The sequence below is a fragment of the Embiotoca jacksoni genome, unplaced genomic scaffold (genome assembly GCF_022577435.1).
Source record: "Embiotoca jacksoni isolate LCO1_2020_lvr unplaced genomic scaffold, fEmbJac1.0.p SCAF_14, whole genome shotgun sequence".
NCBI classification, from domain to species: Eukaryota; Metazoa; Chordata; class Actinopteri; family Embiotocidae; genus Embiotoca; species Embiotoca jacksoni.
Window position 1 is genome coordinate 950,010 of NW_027185274.1, and position 12,759 is coordinate 962,768.

Here is a 12,759-nt window from a genome sequence, read left to right on the forward strand (position 1 = left end):
ATTATGTCATATATAATAATATGTCTGTCAAAGGGACCAAACCAAGACTTACTTTTACACTTGAACTACATGTTGCCTCTGATACTTCCATACTTTTACCTAAGTAGGATTTTTCATGCGGACACTTTTATATTACTGTATTTGTACTTTTACTGAAGGAAAGGATGTGAATACATTTTCTACCCTATGATACAAGATGCAGTCACGCATTTTCTGCAGTAGTCTACATCTGCATTTCAATCATTGCAATTTAAAATATAATTTAAAACAAGTATTCAATTACTCTCCCCTATGGACTACATGATAAATAAAATAATTTACATAAAACAGAGTAAACTCACTGGATCCAAAATTTTTTAAAAGACAATAACTTTCATAAAAAAAATGTATGTTTCAATTGAACATTTGGTTTACAAACACAGACTTTTTTGCATGAGTGGAGGAAAACCAGTGAAAACAATTTCAGCGTGTGAAAAATGATGGATTACAAAATATAAAATGAAATTGGAGTTAATGGGTCTTTTACACAGAAATTTTTTTGATTTGTCACAGTAGCAAAAGGCACAACCGTAACTACGAAAATAAATGATGGTTGAATTTGATCTGGCTGCACCATACCAAGAGTTTAGGCCCTTGGTGTTGAGGATGTTTAAACATCAGGAACCCAGAAGCTCATTTTTGCCCGTCAGGCCCCACAGCATGGCACTTTTTAATGGTGACAATTACAGCAGTCAAATTTTCACTTTACTAGTTGCATATGTTGCTGTTCTTAACTAAAGGTCATCCACCATTATACTGGAGTTGTGTGTTGCAGTAACTCATTGTGGCCACCAGGTGTCACAATATAGACAACGTGAGGGGGGAAATGATACACACACTTTACTGTATTTAACAGGGGGGGGGGGAGTGTCTTTATTTATATCAATTCAAAATATTTGTCGGTTGTTTCCCCTTATTTATTCACTCACGCTCGTTTCGCGAAGACTTTGACTGTGGCATGTTTTTCTGACGGATGAAGGAGACAGGTGTGGCACTTGATAAACAAGTCCAAAGTTGATCTACAGGGAGTTTTTCGGAGGGCCACATCATCATGTCACAAAAATAACACGAGAGGAGCTTTAAAGTAAATCCCTTTACAGAAGTCATACATTAATCGTTGCGCTTTCTCTTCACGTGGATCAAAGATGTCAGGTACAAACAAATGTGACGCCCCACATCGTGTGTATACACACACCGTGCTCCTCGTGTACGACACTGCCCGCAAGAGGAAGCTGGTCGACGGAACACGGAAATGACCTCTGGCCGGCCCAATGACGTCAGAGCTGGCGGATTCATTCATATAAGGAGCAGGACGAGAGAAGCGCTCTGGTCTGTACCGAGGATTTAGGGATTTTTAATGGATTCCGCGTCCGGAGAAACGCGCTGTTGACTCGTGCACCATCGGAAGAGCGAACCGGATCACCAACATGTCGGAGGAAGCAAGTTCAGCGGTAGGTTTTTTTAATTCGAGTCGAACCGGTGGTTTTTCAGCGACGTGAGCATGCAGCACGCCCAAACGGAAATTCCGTACACGCGGTCATGTGCAGCGCTGTGATTGGCTGATTTCTTTGTCACTCTGCGAATCCGGCTCTCCCATTGGATAGGAGGAAGGAGGGGGAGGGGGCTGGAGGTTACGTTTATCAGATAGGAGCTAGAAAACGTGCATAAAAAGGCTCCGTGATTCAGTTTGAGTTCAGATCGTTTCGACTGGCTTTGTACATGCCCTGAATATTTAACAACTTTACCTTTATAAATCATTACAGCTATCATTAATAACGCAGAAATAGTGAACCCGGCACCAAGTCAGAACTGCGTCCTGTTCCATTGCTAAACTTTACAAGTCGTAATGTTGTTCAATGAAACCGACAAACTCATCACGAGTACGAGCTTCTAAGAAGTGAAGTAAACTCAGCTTTCGGCTACGAAACTGGAAAGAAACGATTGGTTACAGGCGAGTTTTATCGCCTTCAAGTCCTAGTTTCTGAACTGAGTAGCATTGCTTTAATCCCGCCCCCAATATTACAGTAAGTGTGGTAGAAATGTTTGATTTAGAAACACATTTTTCAGATTAAAAGCTTACCAGGGCTGTTTGCTCCTCGTTACTGAAGCCGAATGAATGTTTGCCGCCCACTAAACCTCTTTTACAATATTCAGAATCTTTTCTTTAAGTGTGGTAACCTGGTGCTTCGCAGGGAAACATAAAATTCATATATTTTTGAACGAAGTTTCCAGACAGACGTAAGAAAACAGACTGCTGAACATTCAAATGCTATTTTGACCGCATTAACGTTTTTCTACGGTCAAAAAAAGAATACAAACCTGTACTGTCTGTCTACACAGTAAGTGCATATGTTATAAATAATCTAGATAGTGTTACAATCTAGGTATGAAGTTAGAAATGAAAAATTTGAATAACCTATTGAAACTCATCAAATTATTGTTATCATTTAGGTAGAATCTTTCTATTTCAGCAAATTATAAACATGTTATTTCATTTTATTGTTTACTTCACTGATGTTTTCATTTAATCCAATGAAATTAAAGTGTCCAATGAGATTTTAGATTAAACATTGTATTTCAGTAAGAAGCTTTTTATTATGGGAAACAGTTTTTTTCTTTGTTACATTTTCACAATGAAGAATTTATTTCCACCCCGTGTGTCTCAGGTAAAATAAGCAGTCAAAAGCAATGAAGTAATGTAACACCATTTTTATTTGGTATTGTTCTGTCCTCTCGGGTATTTTACAGCTGTGATGTTAGCTACTGTCCATTCATAGAATAAAGAGAGTGAGAGGAGTACGGTCTCCACACACAGTCTGCTGTTTGACCACACCTCACAACCAGGACCCTCCTTAGCTGCCCATCCCTGCTCTTTATAACGGACTCTATGAATTGGCACACTTATCTTTTGGTACCAGAGATATCTGGCGTGGGGTGGAGGTCCGAAAGGAGGGAAGAAGGGGGAGGTGGTGGGTGATGGGAGGGTGGGGGTCTGGTAAGAAAGACCACTGTTTAGTATCTAGAGGCTATATGACCTCAGCACGGCTCCTTACCAAGACACAGCAGGCACTTCCAGCCACACAGCGGACACAATAGCCTCTACAGTGCAGGAGCTCAGTGCGGACTCTCAGGATTATGGAGGAAGGACCTTACAAATACATCAGGGTGAGGCCAGCAGGGAAAACGCTTCTGTTCGGTTCTGAACGTATCGCAGACGTGGTTGTCGGTGTGTCGGGGTGATTGACAGACATCAGGAAAACTATTTTGGAAGAGCTGTTTTTGCAGAAAGTGTGTTTGAAACTCTTGTCGCTGATTTTTATTTATTTTTTTGTCCCGGCAGGATGGGAACGGCAAGGTTAGACGGCTCATCCGGATGGGGACCCGCAAGAGCCAGGTACGGTACTACATTTATTATAAAATCAGGAGCTTCACATACATTATGCATTCCAGACAGTGTGTCTCTTTTTTGTTGGTCTTAAATGGGGATTTAACTTTAATTGAAACGTGAACAAAAGCCTCGTAGAGTCAGTTAATGTGAACGATCTGATGCACTGGTCCTCCTCCTCGCTGGTTCAGATACAACAGAGTGAGATGTCTGGAGCTTCCTCCTTGCACAGATAACACAATCCGGCTTAAAATGATAACTGCTCCTCCTCCAGTGTGTCCAACTGATTTGATGATCACTCTCTCTGTGGATGGGTGACAAATATGAAAGCTAACGTCCGGTGTTCCTCTGTTCGCAGCTGGCTCGCATCCAGACTGACAGCGTGGCCGACAAGTTGAAAGAGCTGAACTCTGACATCCACTTGGAAATAGGTGAGAATCATCAAAGTCCTTGATTTCTGTCAAACGATGCTGTCGGCGTTTTATAGCTGTGCCACAACATTTCCTAGTTAAAGGCCCCCAAAAACTCTCCGGGTCCACCCACACAACAATAATGTAGAAGGACATGTGCACTCTGGTTAAATGAATGTTAAACACATCCGAAGCCTCCTCGCCTTTCCATCGATCCGTGTCGCCCTCTCTGTGTATTTGCATCTGGCTGTGAGGTGCCGACATTGAACGATGATGACACGTAAAAGAAAAAAAAACGTGATTTTCAATCGGATGGTTCTGGCACCAGTCACACGGAGAGATTGGATATGAATCGCAGATCAAAGTAGCTCAGATCTGACCTGGAAAAAAAAAAAAAATCAGGTTTGAAAAACATGGTGAAAAAGTCTGATCATACTCAGTGGAGGGAAAACACGTCGGATTTAAAGTGGGACTGAAGCGGCAACCAGCAGTGACGTCACCCGTTGGTTTGTGAACGGCCGTTAAGAAGCCTTAAGTTTGGATTTTGTCCGGCGCCATCTTGCCAGTTCAGAGCGGTTTGGAGCCGGTAGTGGGTGGATCTGACTCAATCTGATTGGAAAGCCAACGATACTTCGTCCCGCCCACTGATAGCCGTAGTCTGACTGCACCCCAGCCCTGTCAATCAAACAGACACACACCCCCAAAACACATCTTTTTGAAGCTCCTCCACATGCTTTGTCTCATTTAGTGGCAAAACAATAAGAAGTTGTGAAAAACCTGTCTTCAGTAACATGTTCCTGGTGTTCTGTCTACTAATTTATTTTCATACCAAAACCTTGTGTCTTCTGTCTTTCAGTTGCCATGTCAACAATAGGAGACAAAATCCTTGACACAGCATTATCGAAGGTGAGGCTCTTCACGACTACGACTAATCAAATGTGACATTATAACTGACGTATCTACTAAGTCTGCAGAACCAAAGTAGACCATATTTATATGTTGCATGAAATGATCCACTCAAAGGACGTGTGGGGCTCCATATTTAAATGACCTGAAAGCCACGTCTCAGTCTCTTCTCATTATAGGCAACACAAAGTCTCATTTTTAATGTTGAGAAATTAAACAGATAATCTGTGTTTTCTTTTTAATGCAGATTGGTGAGAAGAGTTTGTTCACCAAAGAGTTGGAGAACGCTCTGGAGAGGAACGAGTGAGTGTGACCGGTGTCATCTGTGGCTGACACCACGCTGGCTCCTCTGCATTGTTTCACCAAATGGACCCTTTCTGTTAAGCCAAAGGCTTTCCGTGACTTGCTGATAGAAAGCTGATACTTGTGTACTGTGGCAAACGTTTGGTGTGAATACTCGACAAATGTGGATTTGAGGGATTTTAGGCGATTCAGTGATTTTTGCTGTTTTTTTATGCTTTTCTTAATGGAAACGTCCAAACAACTGTCTGATGTTGAATCCATAAGAGCATCTACTGCATGTTCACATGAATTCCATGCAGTGAGAAACCCTTTGATTTCTCGCACAGCCTCAGATGTAGCAGGTGGATCCTTTCTGTAACTCAATGGCTGCATTATACCGTGAAACGTACGTGACCTCGTTCCTCTGTGTCCTTCAGGGTCGATCTGGTGGTTCACTCGCTCAAAGACCTTCCCACCACCCTGCCTCCGGGATTCACCATCGGAGCCGTGCTGAAGTGAGTGTACTCGCACATTTAGCGTGTCGTAAATGAGAGACTCATCCATCCTTTCCATCCTGTATGCCGTTCAAAATGAATTTGACCAAGTAAATACCTCCAATACTCGGTTATCTCACCTGGCAACAATTTCAACTGCTCAAAAGTGGAGAAGGTTATTTTGATTTCTAAAACTGAATTTTAACTTGTCATGATTAGAATTCAAGATATTTGCAATTTAGATGTAGATATGTAAGGAAAGTATCTACGACGACATTCGGACTCGCTGACGTCATCTCGGCATTTATCGTTAGAAAACGCGTAAAACCCGCATCGTCCTTCTTTAGAAATGTGTTCATCTCTGGATGGGGGAAGTTATTTGGAGGAAAAGTAAAGGGACGATGATGTGTGACGGCAGCTCGGTCGACTGCCGTGTAAAAACCTCATCAGGACGTCTTCATTGTTTGTGAGGAGCTGCTGCCACTGAAGCGGCGTGCGGGAGACAGAGAGGGCAGTGTGTGCAGGATCAGCTCTTCCTTTGTTGGAACACTTCCGATTTACAACGAGTCCAATATCACTCGCCGCCCCTCCACGTCAGTGTCGTATCTGTGTGGTTTGACCAGCTGTAACCACCTACTTCCTGCTGCTTTCAGGAGAGAAAACCCCCATGATGCAGTGGTGTTGCATCCAAAGCATGCGGGGAAAACTCTGGACACTCTGCCAGACCGCAGGTACAGTCCGACTCATGAGCATAAACCAGTTGCGTTTGTTTTTTCGGAAATATGGATCAGTGAACTTCCCGCTGTGTGTTTGTGCAGTGTGATCGGCACCAGCTCGCTGCGCCGCGCCGCTCAGCTCAAGAAGAGGTTTCCTCACCTGGAGTTCAAAGATATCGTATCCTTCTGCAGCAACTCCTGTGTTCACTTCCTGTTCCCGAAGTTATGAAAAAGCTGGTGTCGTGAAGTTTTTATGTGTTTTTTGTCACGATGTGACCCAGTTTTCCTGTTGTCAGTCAGACCTCATAATACAAAAATGATAGTTTGACTTCACTGAATGACAAACAATGATAATCACTGGCATCGTGTCAGTCGGGTCTTTTTCTCAGTTCGTCCAAATATGGTCACTCGCGGCTCCAAAAAAAACAAGATCACAACAGCTACAACGACTCAAAGCTTCAGAACAGCAGTTCGCAAACTTACCGCTTGTGTTTACCACCTGCAAGCATGCTACCATTGGCTAAATAGCACCGAACACATACACCCGGGGCTGATGGGAATGCTACTGAATTGAAAATGAATCAATAAAATTTCAACCCGATGATGAGGAACATAAATTGAATGGTATCCTGTCAGCCAGCGATGGACTCACTGCCACACCGCCCGACATTTCCATCCCTGTAGAGCTACGCTGCTAACACGGATAATTAAAAACTGTGGAGTCTGTGTTCGCCTTTGAAAACCGATATGGATACACTTTTACATATGAATTCAACAGAAATATGTTTTATTAATCTGTGTGAGGATTCTTGGAGTGGTCAGATTTGCGTTTTGAAGGCGTTTTCCTCAGCTTCAGTCTTCAGCGTGGGAACCTGAACACGCGGCTGAAGAAGCTGGACGAGAAGGACGACTTTGCCGCCATCATCCTGGCTGCTGCTGGCCTCAAGAGGATGAGCTGGGAGAACCGGATCAGCCAGGTACACGGTCCTATCAGGTCCTCCTTTTCAAGTCTCTGTGGGGTCAACAACGGTTCTCATCTAACAAGTCTGATTCTCTTCCACTGGTAGATCCTCGGACCTGAAGACTGCATGTACGCAGTTGGACAGGTAGGACGGAATACATGACTAATACACAGAATTGAGGGATAATTAATAGCTACTAATAAGACACTAAATGTGTGTGTGTATAAACTTCTCTGTGTGTGTGTGTGTGTGTGTTGTCAGGGGGCTCTGGCAGTGGAGGTTCGAGCCAGAGATGCAGACATCCTGGAGATGGTGTCCGTCCTCCATGACCCTGACACCGTGCTGCGCTGCATAGCTGAGAGAGCCTTTCTCAGACACCTGGTAACCCCCCCCCCCCCTCACTCACACACACACACACACACACACACATATCCTGTGACTCATTTTCACATTGTGTGAAGCCCCTGTGTATTCAACTGAACTCTTGTTTGTAGGAGGGTGGCTGCAGTGTTCCTGTGGCTGTGCACACTCAAATCAAAGACTCCCAGGTAAGGACACGAGGTAGATGGAGAATAAGCTCCGCTCCTCTGTTGCTACGTTCATCAAGCTTTCTGTTCTGACTATAGATGGTAAATAAAGATGGTGGTGGCTGCTGGGTCTTGAAAGGTTAAGCAGAAGGGCCACTCGGGGCTGCCTCTAAAAAAAATATCTGTGGCTCCCATTGACTGTATAAAAGTGGACGTAGCTTCTGGCTCTGAAAAAATGAGGCCCAATGCAGAAGTGCCTTAAACTGCGATACCACCACTTGCCACTAGAGGTAGGTTGATCTTTTTCTGTGGAATGTGTTTCCAGCTGTACCTGACGGGGGCGGTGTACAGTCTGGATGGAGCCGACAGCCTGAAGGAGACCATGCAGACTAGCGTCGCTGCTGGCGACAAGGTACCACTGATCACACCCACCACTGTTGCCCTCAGTCGGTCCTCTCCCAGGATTCTTAACAATAACCTGTGCGTGTGTGGCAGAGCTCAGAGGAGGTGGACGAGCAGTTCCAGCGAGTCGGAGTCACAGCCAGCAAGATCGCCGGCGACGCCCAGGACAGGGCTGAGCAGCTGGGGGTCGACCTGGCCAACCTGCTGCTGAGCAAAGGAGCCAAAGAGATCCTGACGGTGGCCCGGCAGCTCAACGACGCCAGATAATCCTGCCCGGCCGGGGGGAGGTGCGGATGGGTGCAGAGTTCCGGAGTGAGCATACAGGCGCAGCCTTGTTTCAAATAAAAACCTGAATTGCTTCTTTCTGATGTCGAGTGGAGAGACCGATAGATGACTTGCACCAGGTGAGGATTTCAAACACTGCTTGGACCAAAGTTGCGCTCGGTGTGGTACAAAGCTGCTAAACGCACCGCCGTCTTCAGCTCGTCGAGAGTCCCTGCTGTCCGCAAGCGCTTCTTGGTCTTAGTTCCAGCCTGTTCTCACTCGCAGTACCTCACGGAACCATCTCCTGATCCGTGGAGAGAACTCCCCCCTCGCTGGGATTGTCAGCGAGAAACACAAAGTGGCCTTCAGACGTTGCCGGCAGAACTTACAGTACCGGCACTGACTGATATCCTCATGGTCAAACCCCCGTTGTGTTTTTAAGCAGAGCAGTATATTAACTACAGTGGCAATAACACTCTGCATTCTCAATTATTTTCCCCTTGTTGCCAAGGATGTTGAATCAACATCTATTATTGCAGGTTTTGCCTTTTTCGATGCTACCAAAGATGAGTTTCCAAGTTTCCATATTGTGGTTCAGAGCGGCAGTGAAGTGGAACTCATTTAGGTGTAAAAGTTTGAGAAGTGTAAAATTTTGAGTCATTATCAACTTTGGTTTTTGAACTGTTACACTCATTTGACGTGCTTCATTCACATGTTGAATGCCATATTTCCAGCTGAGGTTCAGGACATTTGGAGAGTTCACTTGCTACCTCTTAAACAGAGACAACACGCAATATAAAACATACATGATAAGCTTGAGGGAGCTTTTTGTTTGGCTCCACCTGTGATGCCAAGAGCTGTTCCGCTTTTGCACTGAATCTCCACGAGTGTCGCTTACATGACTGAGTGTTGAACATCGGAGCTGTAGATCCCACCCGGTCTCTGCATTGGCTTTCAGCTCTGACTTTAAATGTGCACTGTTGCCCTGTTTTATGCTTTGTTACCATAGCGTGTTGCGTAATAGCGCTACGGAAGGCCTCGCAGGTATCAGCTGAGAGCTCATGAAGATATTTAAATGGTTTAAAAGGTGTAAATGTTACAGTTGAGGACGTACAGGAAATATGATTTACTGTTCCAGAAGTGAGCTGACTGCTTGGCCCTTTATGAACTTATTGAACAGACCAGTTCTTTGAACCAGAGAGGTTTCCAGCTGTATGTTCCGTGGAAGCACATTGCATTTGTCAAGCAAAGCGAAAATCAGACTTCATTTCTCATATTTTCTATAAATTATATGACATAGTTGGTCATAATTATGAGAAAGAAAACTTAAACTAAAGTTTTTGCCTTCAGGAGATGGTGATTATCATCCTCACAATAGAGAATACTATCTCAAACTTTTCTATCATATTGTAATTATGATTGAACATCATAATTACAGCTTCTCTATCCTCTTATTATGAGATACTGATCTCATATTTATGGTCTACATGCTTATAATTATCAGACTTTTTCTTATAATTATGAAATCTATATTTCATATCTACATTGTAATTATTAGAAGCCATAATGTGTAGTTTTCTTGTAAATTGGAAGATTAATAATAATAATAATAATGTGATGTGTAGTCATCAGTAGAAGATACAGAAGTCACAAGTTGGAGGAGTGCAGTGCTCGGTAAAGTTCTTCCACAGCAATGCAACGTTTTAGAAGTTTGTCTCTGAAATTAACAAAAGAAAATGTCCCGTTTGCTGTAATGTTGTCCTGCGACATGCTGTACTCGACATATCACCTCGTATGCCTAATGAGAAAAAAAAAGAAAAAAGTCTCGAACGCTATCGTTCATCTTTCATCGTGCCATCTCAGTAAATGTGATTAAACTGCGTATCTGCCTTACACACATCTGTTCTGTTACTTTGATCAAAGCCTTCATTCTGCATCGGTATAGTTAGTGATGGGATGTGTTGTTTATTTTACAGATCTTTGTTGTATGTTATTCTATATTTAAACCTCCTGAGACAGCGGGCGGTAATGTTAGCCATATTTGTTTTCCAGCTTTAATTTCTGTTTGAACTAATGACAAACATTTCTCTGTTTAGGTTTGTTATGACAGTTTCAGTCCGTTAATAATAAAATACCAACATGGTGCGTGCCTTCATTGTGACATGGTAATCGTGTCAAAATGAAACTACTGATGTCAATAAAGTTGTCTGTGGCACAATAAGCTGTGTGTTGCTTATTAAACAAGGAATGTTTTGAGTGAAAAATAAGTACAGACAGAGTTTTATATGGTCTTGATGTATTCTGCATTTTATGAGAAGGGAAGAGTTATTTTAGATAAGAAAAAAAAGGTTAGAGTGCAGTGTTATTCTATACTATTACGCAGTAGCGTCAGTGAACAGCCAGCAGGTGTCAGTATCATTGGACAAATTTTGGAAACCAAAATGTAGACAAAAATAATGTACAACAGATCATTTTATTGTTTAAACAAACGCCCTCATAATACGACGGTGGACTGGCCAGTTGCTCGGCAAATCAACCGGAACATGACCGATCCCTGTTTTTATTGACGGCTTTACTTTGGCTTCGCCGACGCCCCTTTCAGCTGCGCTTCCTCCTCGGCTCCCCTGATCCAATCAAACTGCAGCCGTCCGTACTGAGTCGCAAGGAGCTGCGGTGAAGAAGTTGAGTTATGAGGCCATTGGGATTATACGACCGAAGGAAGCGGAAGCCGGCTCCTTGGTGTCTTTCATTTCAATCTTCTGCACCACCCTCTGATGTCTCGCGACCTGTCTGGGCTGCAGAGAGGGGATGGCTGCTGGCGCGAGCTCTGTGTCGCTGGAAGGTATCACCGGAGGCTCCGGAGCGGCCAAATTTGCTCCCCGTCGAGAACGGAAACCTTGGTTTGCGATCTGTGTGTACAGTCTCTTTCTCCACTCGGGCATGGACTCGTCCACTTTGTCCATGACAGGATGACCGGTTTGGGAAGAGAGGGTAGGGTCATCGGGAAAGAGCAAGCTGCCGGAACCTTCCGGATGGATCATTTTGGTGGTGGTTGTCGGAACGGTGGAGGGTTGAAACTGAGAAGTCAAATGTCGTTTAGCGTTGGTTGAGAATCCTTTAAGGTGGGATGCGTTCTTTTCGTAGGCTTTGGCCTTCTTATAGAGGTCCAAGATTTTTTTATTAGGGGGCACACGTGGTCGGTCTTTGATGTGTTTTTGTTTGTCCGCGTCCATGAGGGACTCTTCGTTGCTGATTGGCAAGCTTTCAGGGGGGCCAAGTTCTGGTTGGGGTTGATGATCCTCTGGACTTGGACAAGGAGGAGGATGGTCCTCGGTCTTTGTAGATGTCAGGTAGTTGGTAATCCTGGATTCTACAAGCATGGAAAAGCACATGACACACAAAGAATGGGGATTTAAATGATGTCAGAAACAAGAGGCCTCCGGCAAGATCCTGAACACTGCTGGCTGTTTCCTGTGAGGTTTGCTTGTACGAGCGTGCCGGGTCAGATTCAGCAAAATCATACAACTGTACACCTTAGCTGAATAGCTTTACTTCAACTTTCATGACAGAAATTTGATAATTATTGTAATCAACATCCCTAAATTGAATATAAGATTTCAGATATTCCACTAAGTAACATTTGACATCAGGTCTAACAATCTACAGCCATGTTGGTGTCTTTGTGACACTTCACTTCTTGAATACCAGCGTTGAAAACAAACAAACTATAGCGGATGCTGATGGAAGCATCATGAGCTTTATCAATTTATGTAAAGAAATATAACAAATATCAAAAAAATATATATATTTCAGTTTGACCCAAAGTAGGGGGCCACATGACTGACATTGCCATCCCACAATAAAACTGTTGGAGATGGTTGGAGAGCCCGCTGTGAGCCAGTCGAGGTTGGGTGCCGGGGCTTTGCCGGCCACACGTTGATGCGAACACTCAAACTCCTGCCGCAGGACTGCCGCAGCAGAAGAGCCACCAAAAACATCCTCGAGGCTGCTGTGGTTCCGGACGGGGGATCCGTGGGTTAGTGCGGTACTTGGACACAAGTTGTCGCCTGATCACCCCCGGCCGGGTTGACCGGCCGAGGGCGTCCGATGATTAACACCTGAAGTACCCTAAGACCCCGGGTTCATCACTGAGGACGTAATTCCCCAAATGCGCACAAGGCCTGTGTACAACAACGCTGCTGTCGCTGTTGTTGTCAGCAGGCTGGTAAAAAACAAATCTGTTCATGCGAGTACTTCTTGCAATGAGGCACAGCGTATTCTTCATGTGTCCTTGATGACCGTTACCTTCATTTGGGACGACCGTATCTGAAGACACAACAGGACTTTCTACTGGAAGCTCCTGCTGGTCTAA

The 12,759-nt window shown here is 44.2% G+C and overlaps 1 protein-coding gene across 2 annotated transcripts; it reads left to right on the top strand.

Annotated features, from left to right (window-relative positions):
• The first annotated feature begins 1,338 nt into the window (after positions 1-1,338).
• LOC138196969 (porphobilinogen deaminase-like) lies at positions 1,339-10,608 on the top strand. Of its 2 annotated transcripts, none has more exons than XM_069147373.1 (14): positions 1,339-1,490; positions 3,380-3,433; positions 3,783-3,855; positions 4,691-4,740; positions 4,988-5,043; positions 5,460-5,537; positions 6,170-6,247; positions 6,335-6,410; positions 7,096-7,209; positions 7,300-7,338; positions 7,456-7,575; positions 7,689-7,742; positions 8,047-8,133; positions 8,217-10,608. In XM_069147373.1, exons 1-14 carry the CDS (start codon positions 1,467-1,469, stop codon positions 8,388-8,390), a joined length of 1,077 nt encoding a protein of 358 aa, XP_069003474.1. In that variant the 5' UTR covers positions 1,339-1,466; the 3' UTR covers positions 8,391-10,608. The 2 variants fall into 2 exon arrangements, with proteins under 2 accessions (XP_069003474.1, XP_069003473.1); XM_069147372.1 differs by lacking the exon at positions 1,339-1,490 and adding an exon at positions 3,165-3,204.
• The last annotated feature ends 2,151 nt before the right edge of the window (positions 10,609-12,759 follow it).

Excerpts from the sequence above, each read along its gene's own strand:
- LOC138196969 (XM_069147372.1), top strand. The coding sequence starts at position 3,175 with ATGGAGGAAGGACCTTACAAATACATCAGG. Across the intron at positions 5,538-6,169 it reads ACCATCGGAGCCGTGCTGAA|GAGAGAAAACCCCCATGATG; the intron begins GTGAGTGTACTC and ends TGCTGCTTTCAG. Across the intron at positions 7,743-8,046 it reads CTCAAATCAAAGACTCCCAG|CTGTACCTGACGGGGGCGGT; the intron begins GTAAGGACACGA and ends ATGTGTTTCCAG.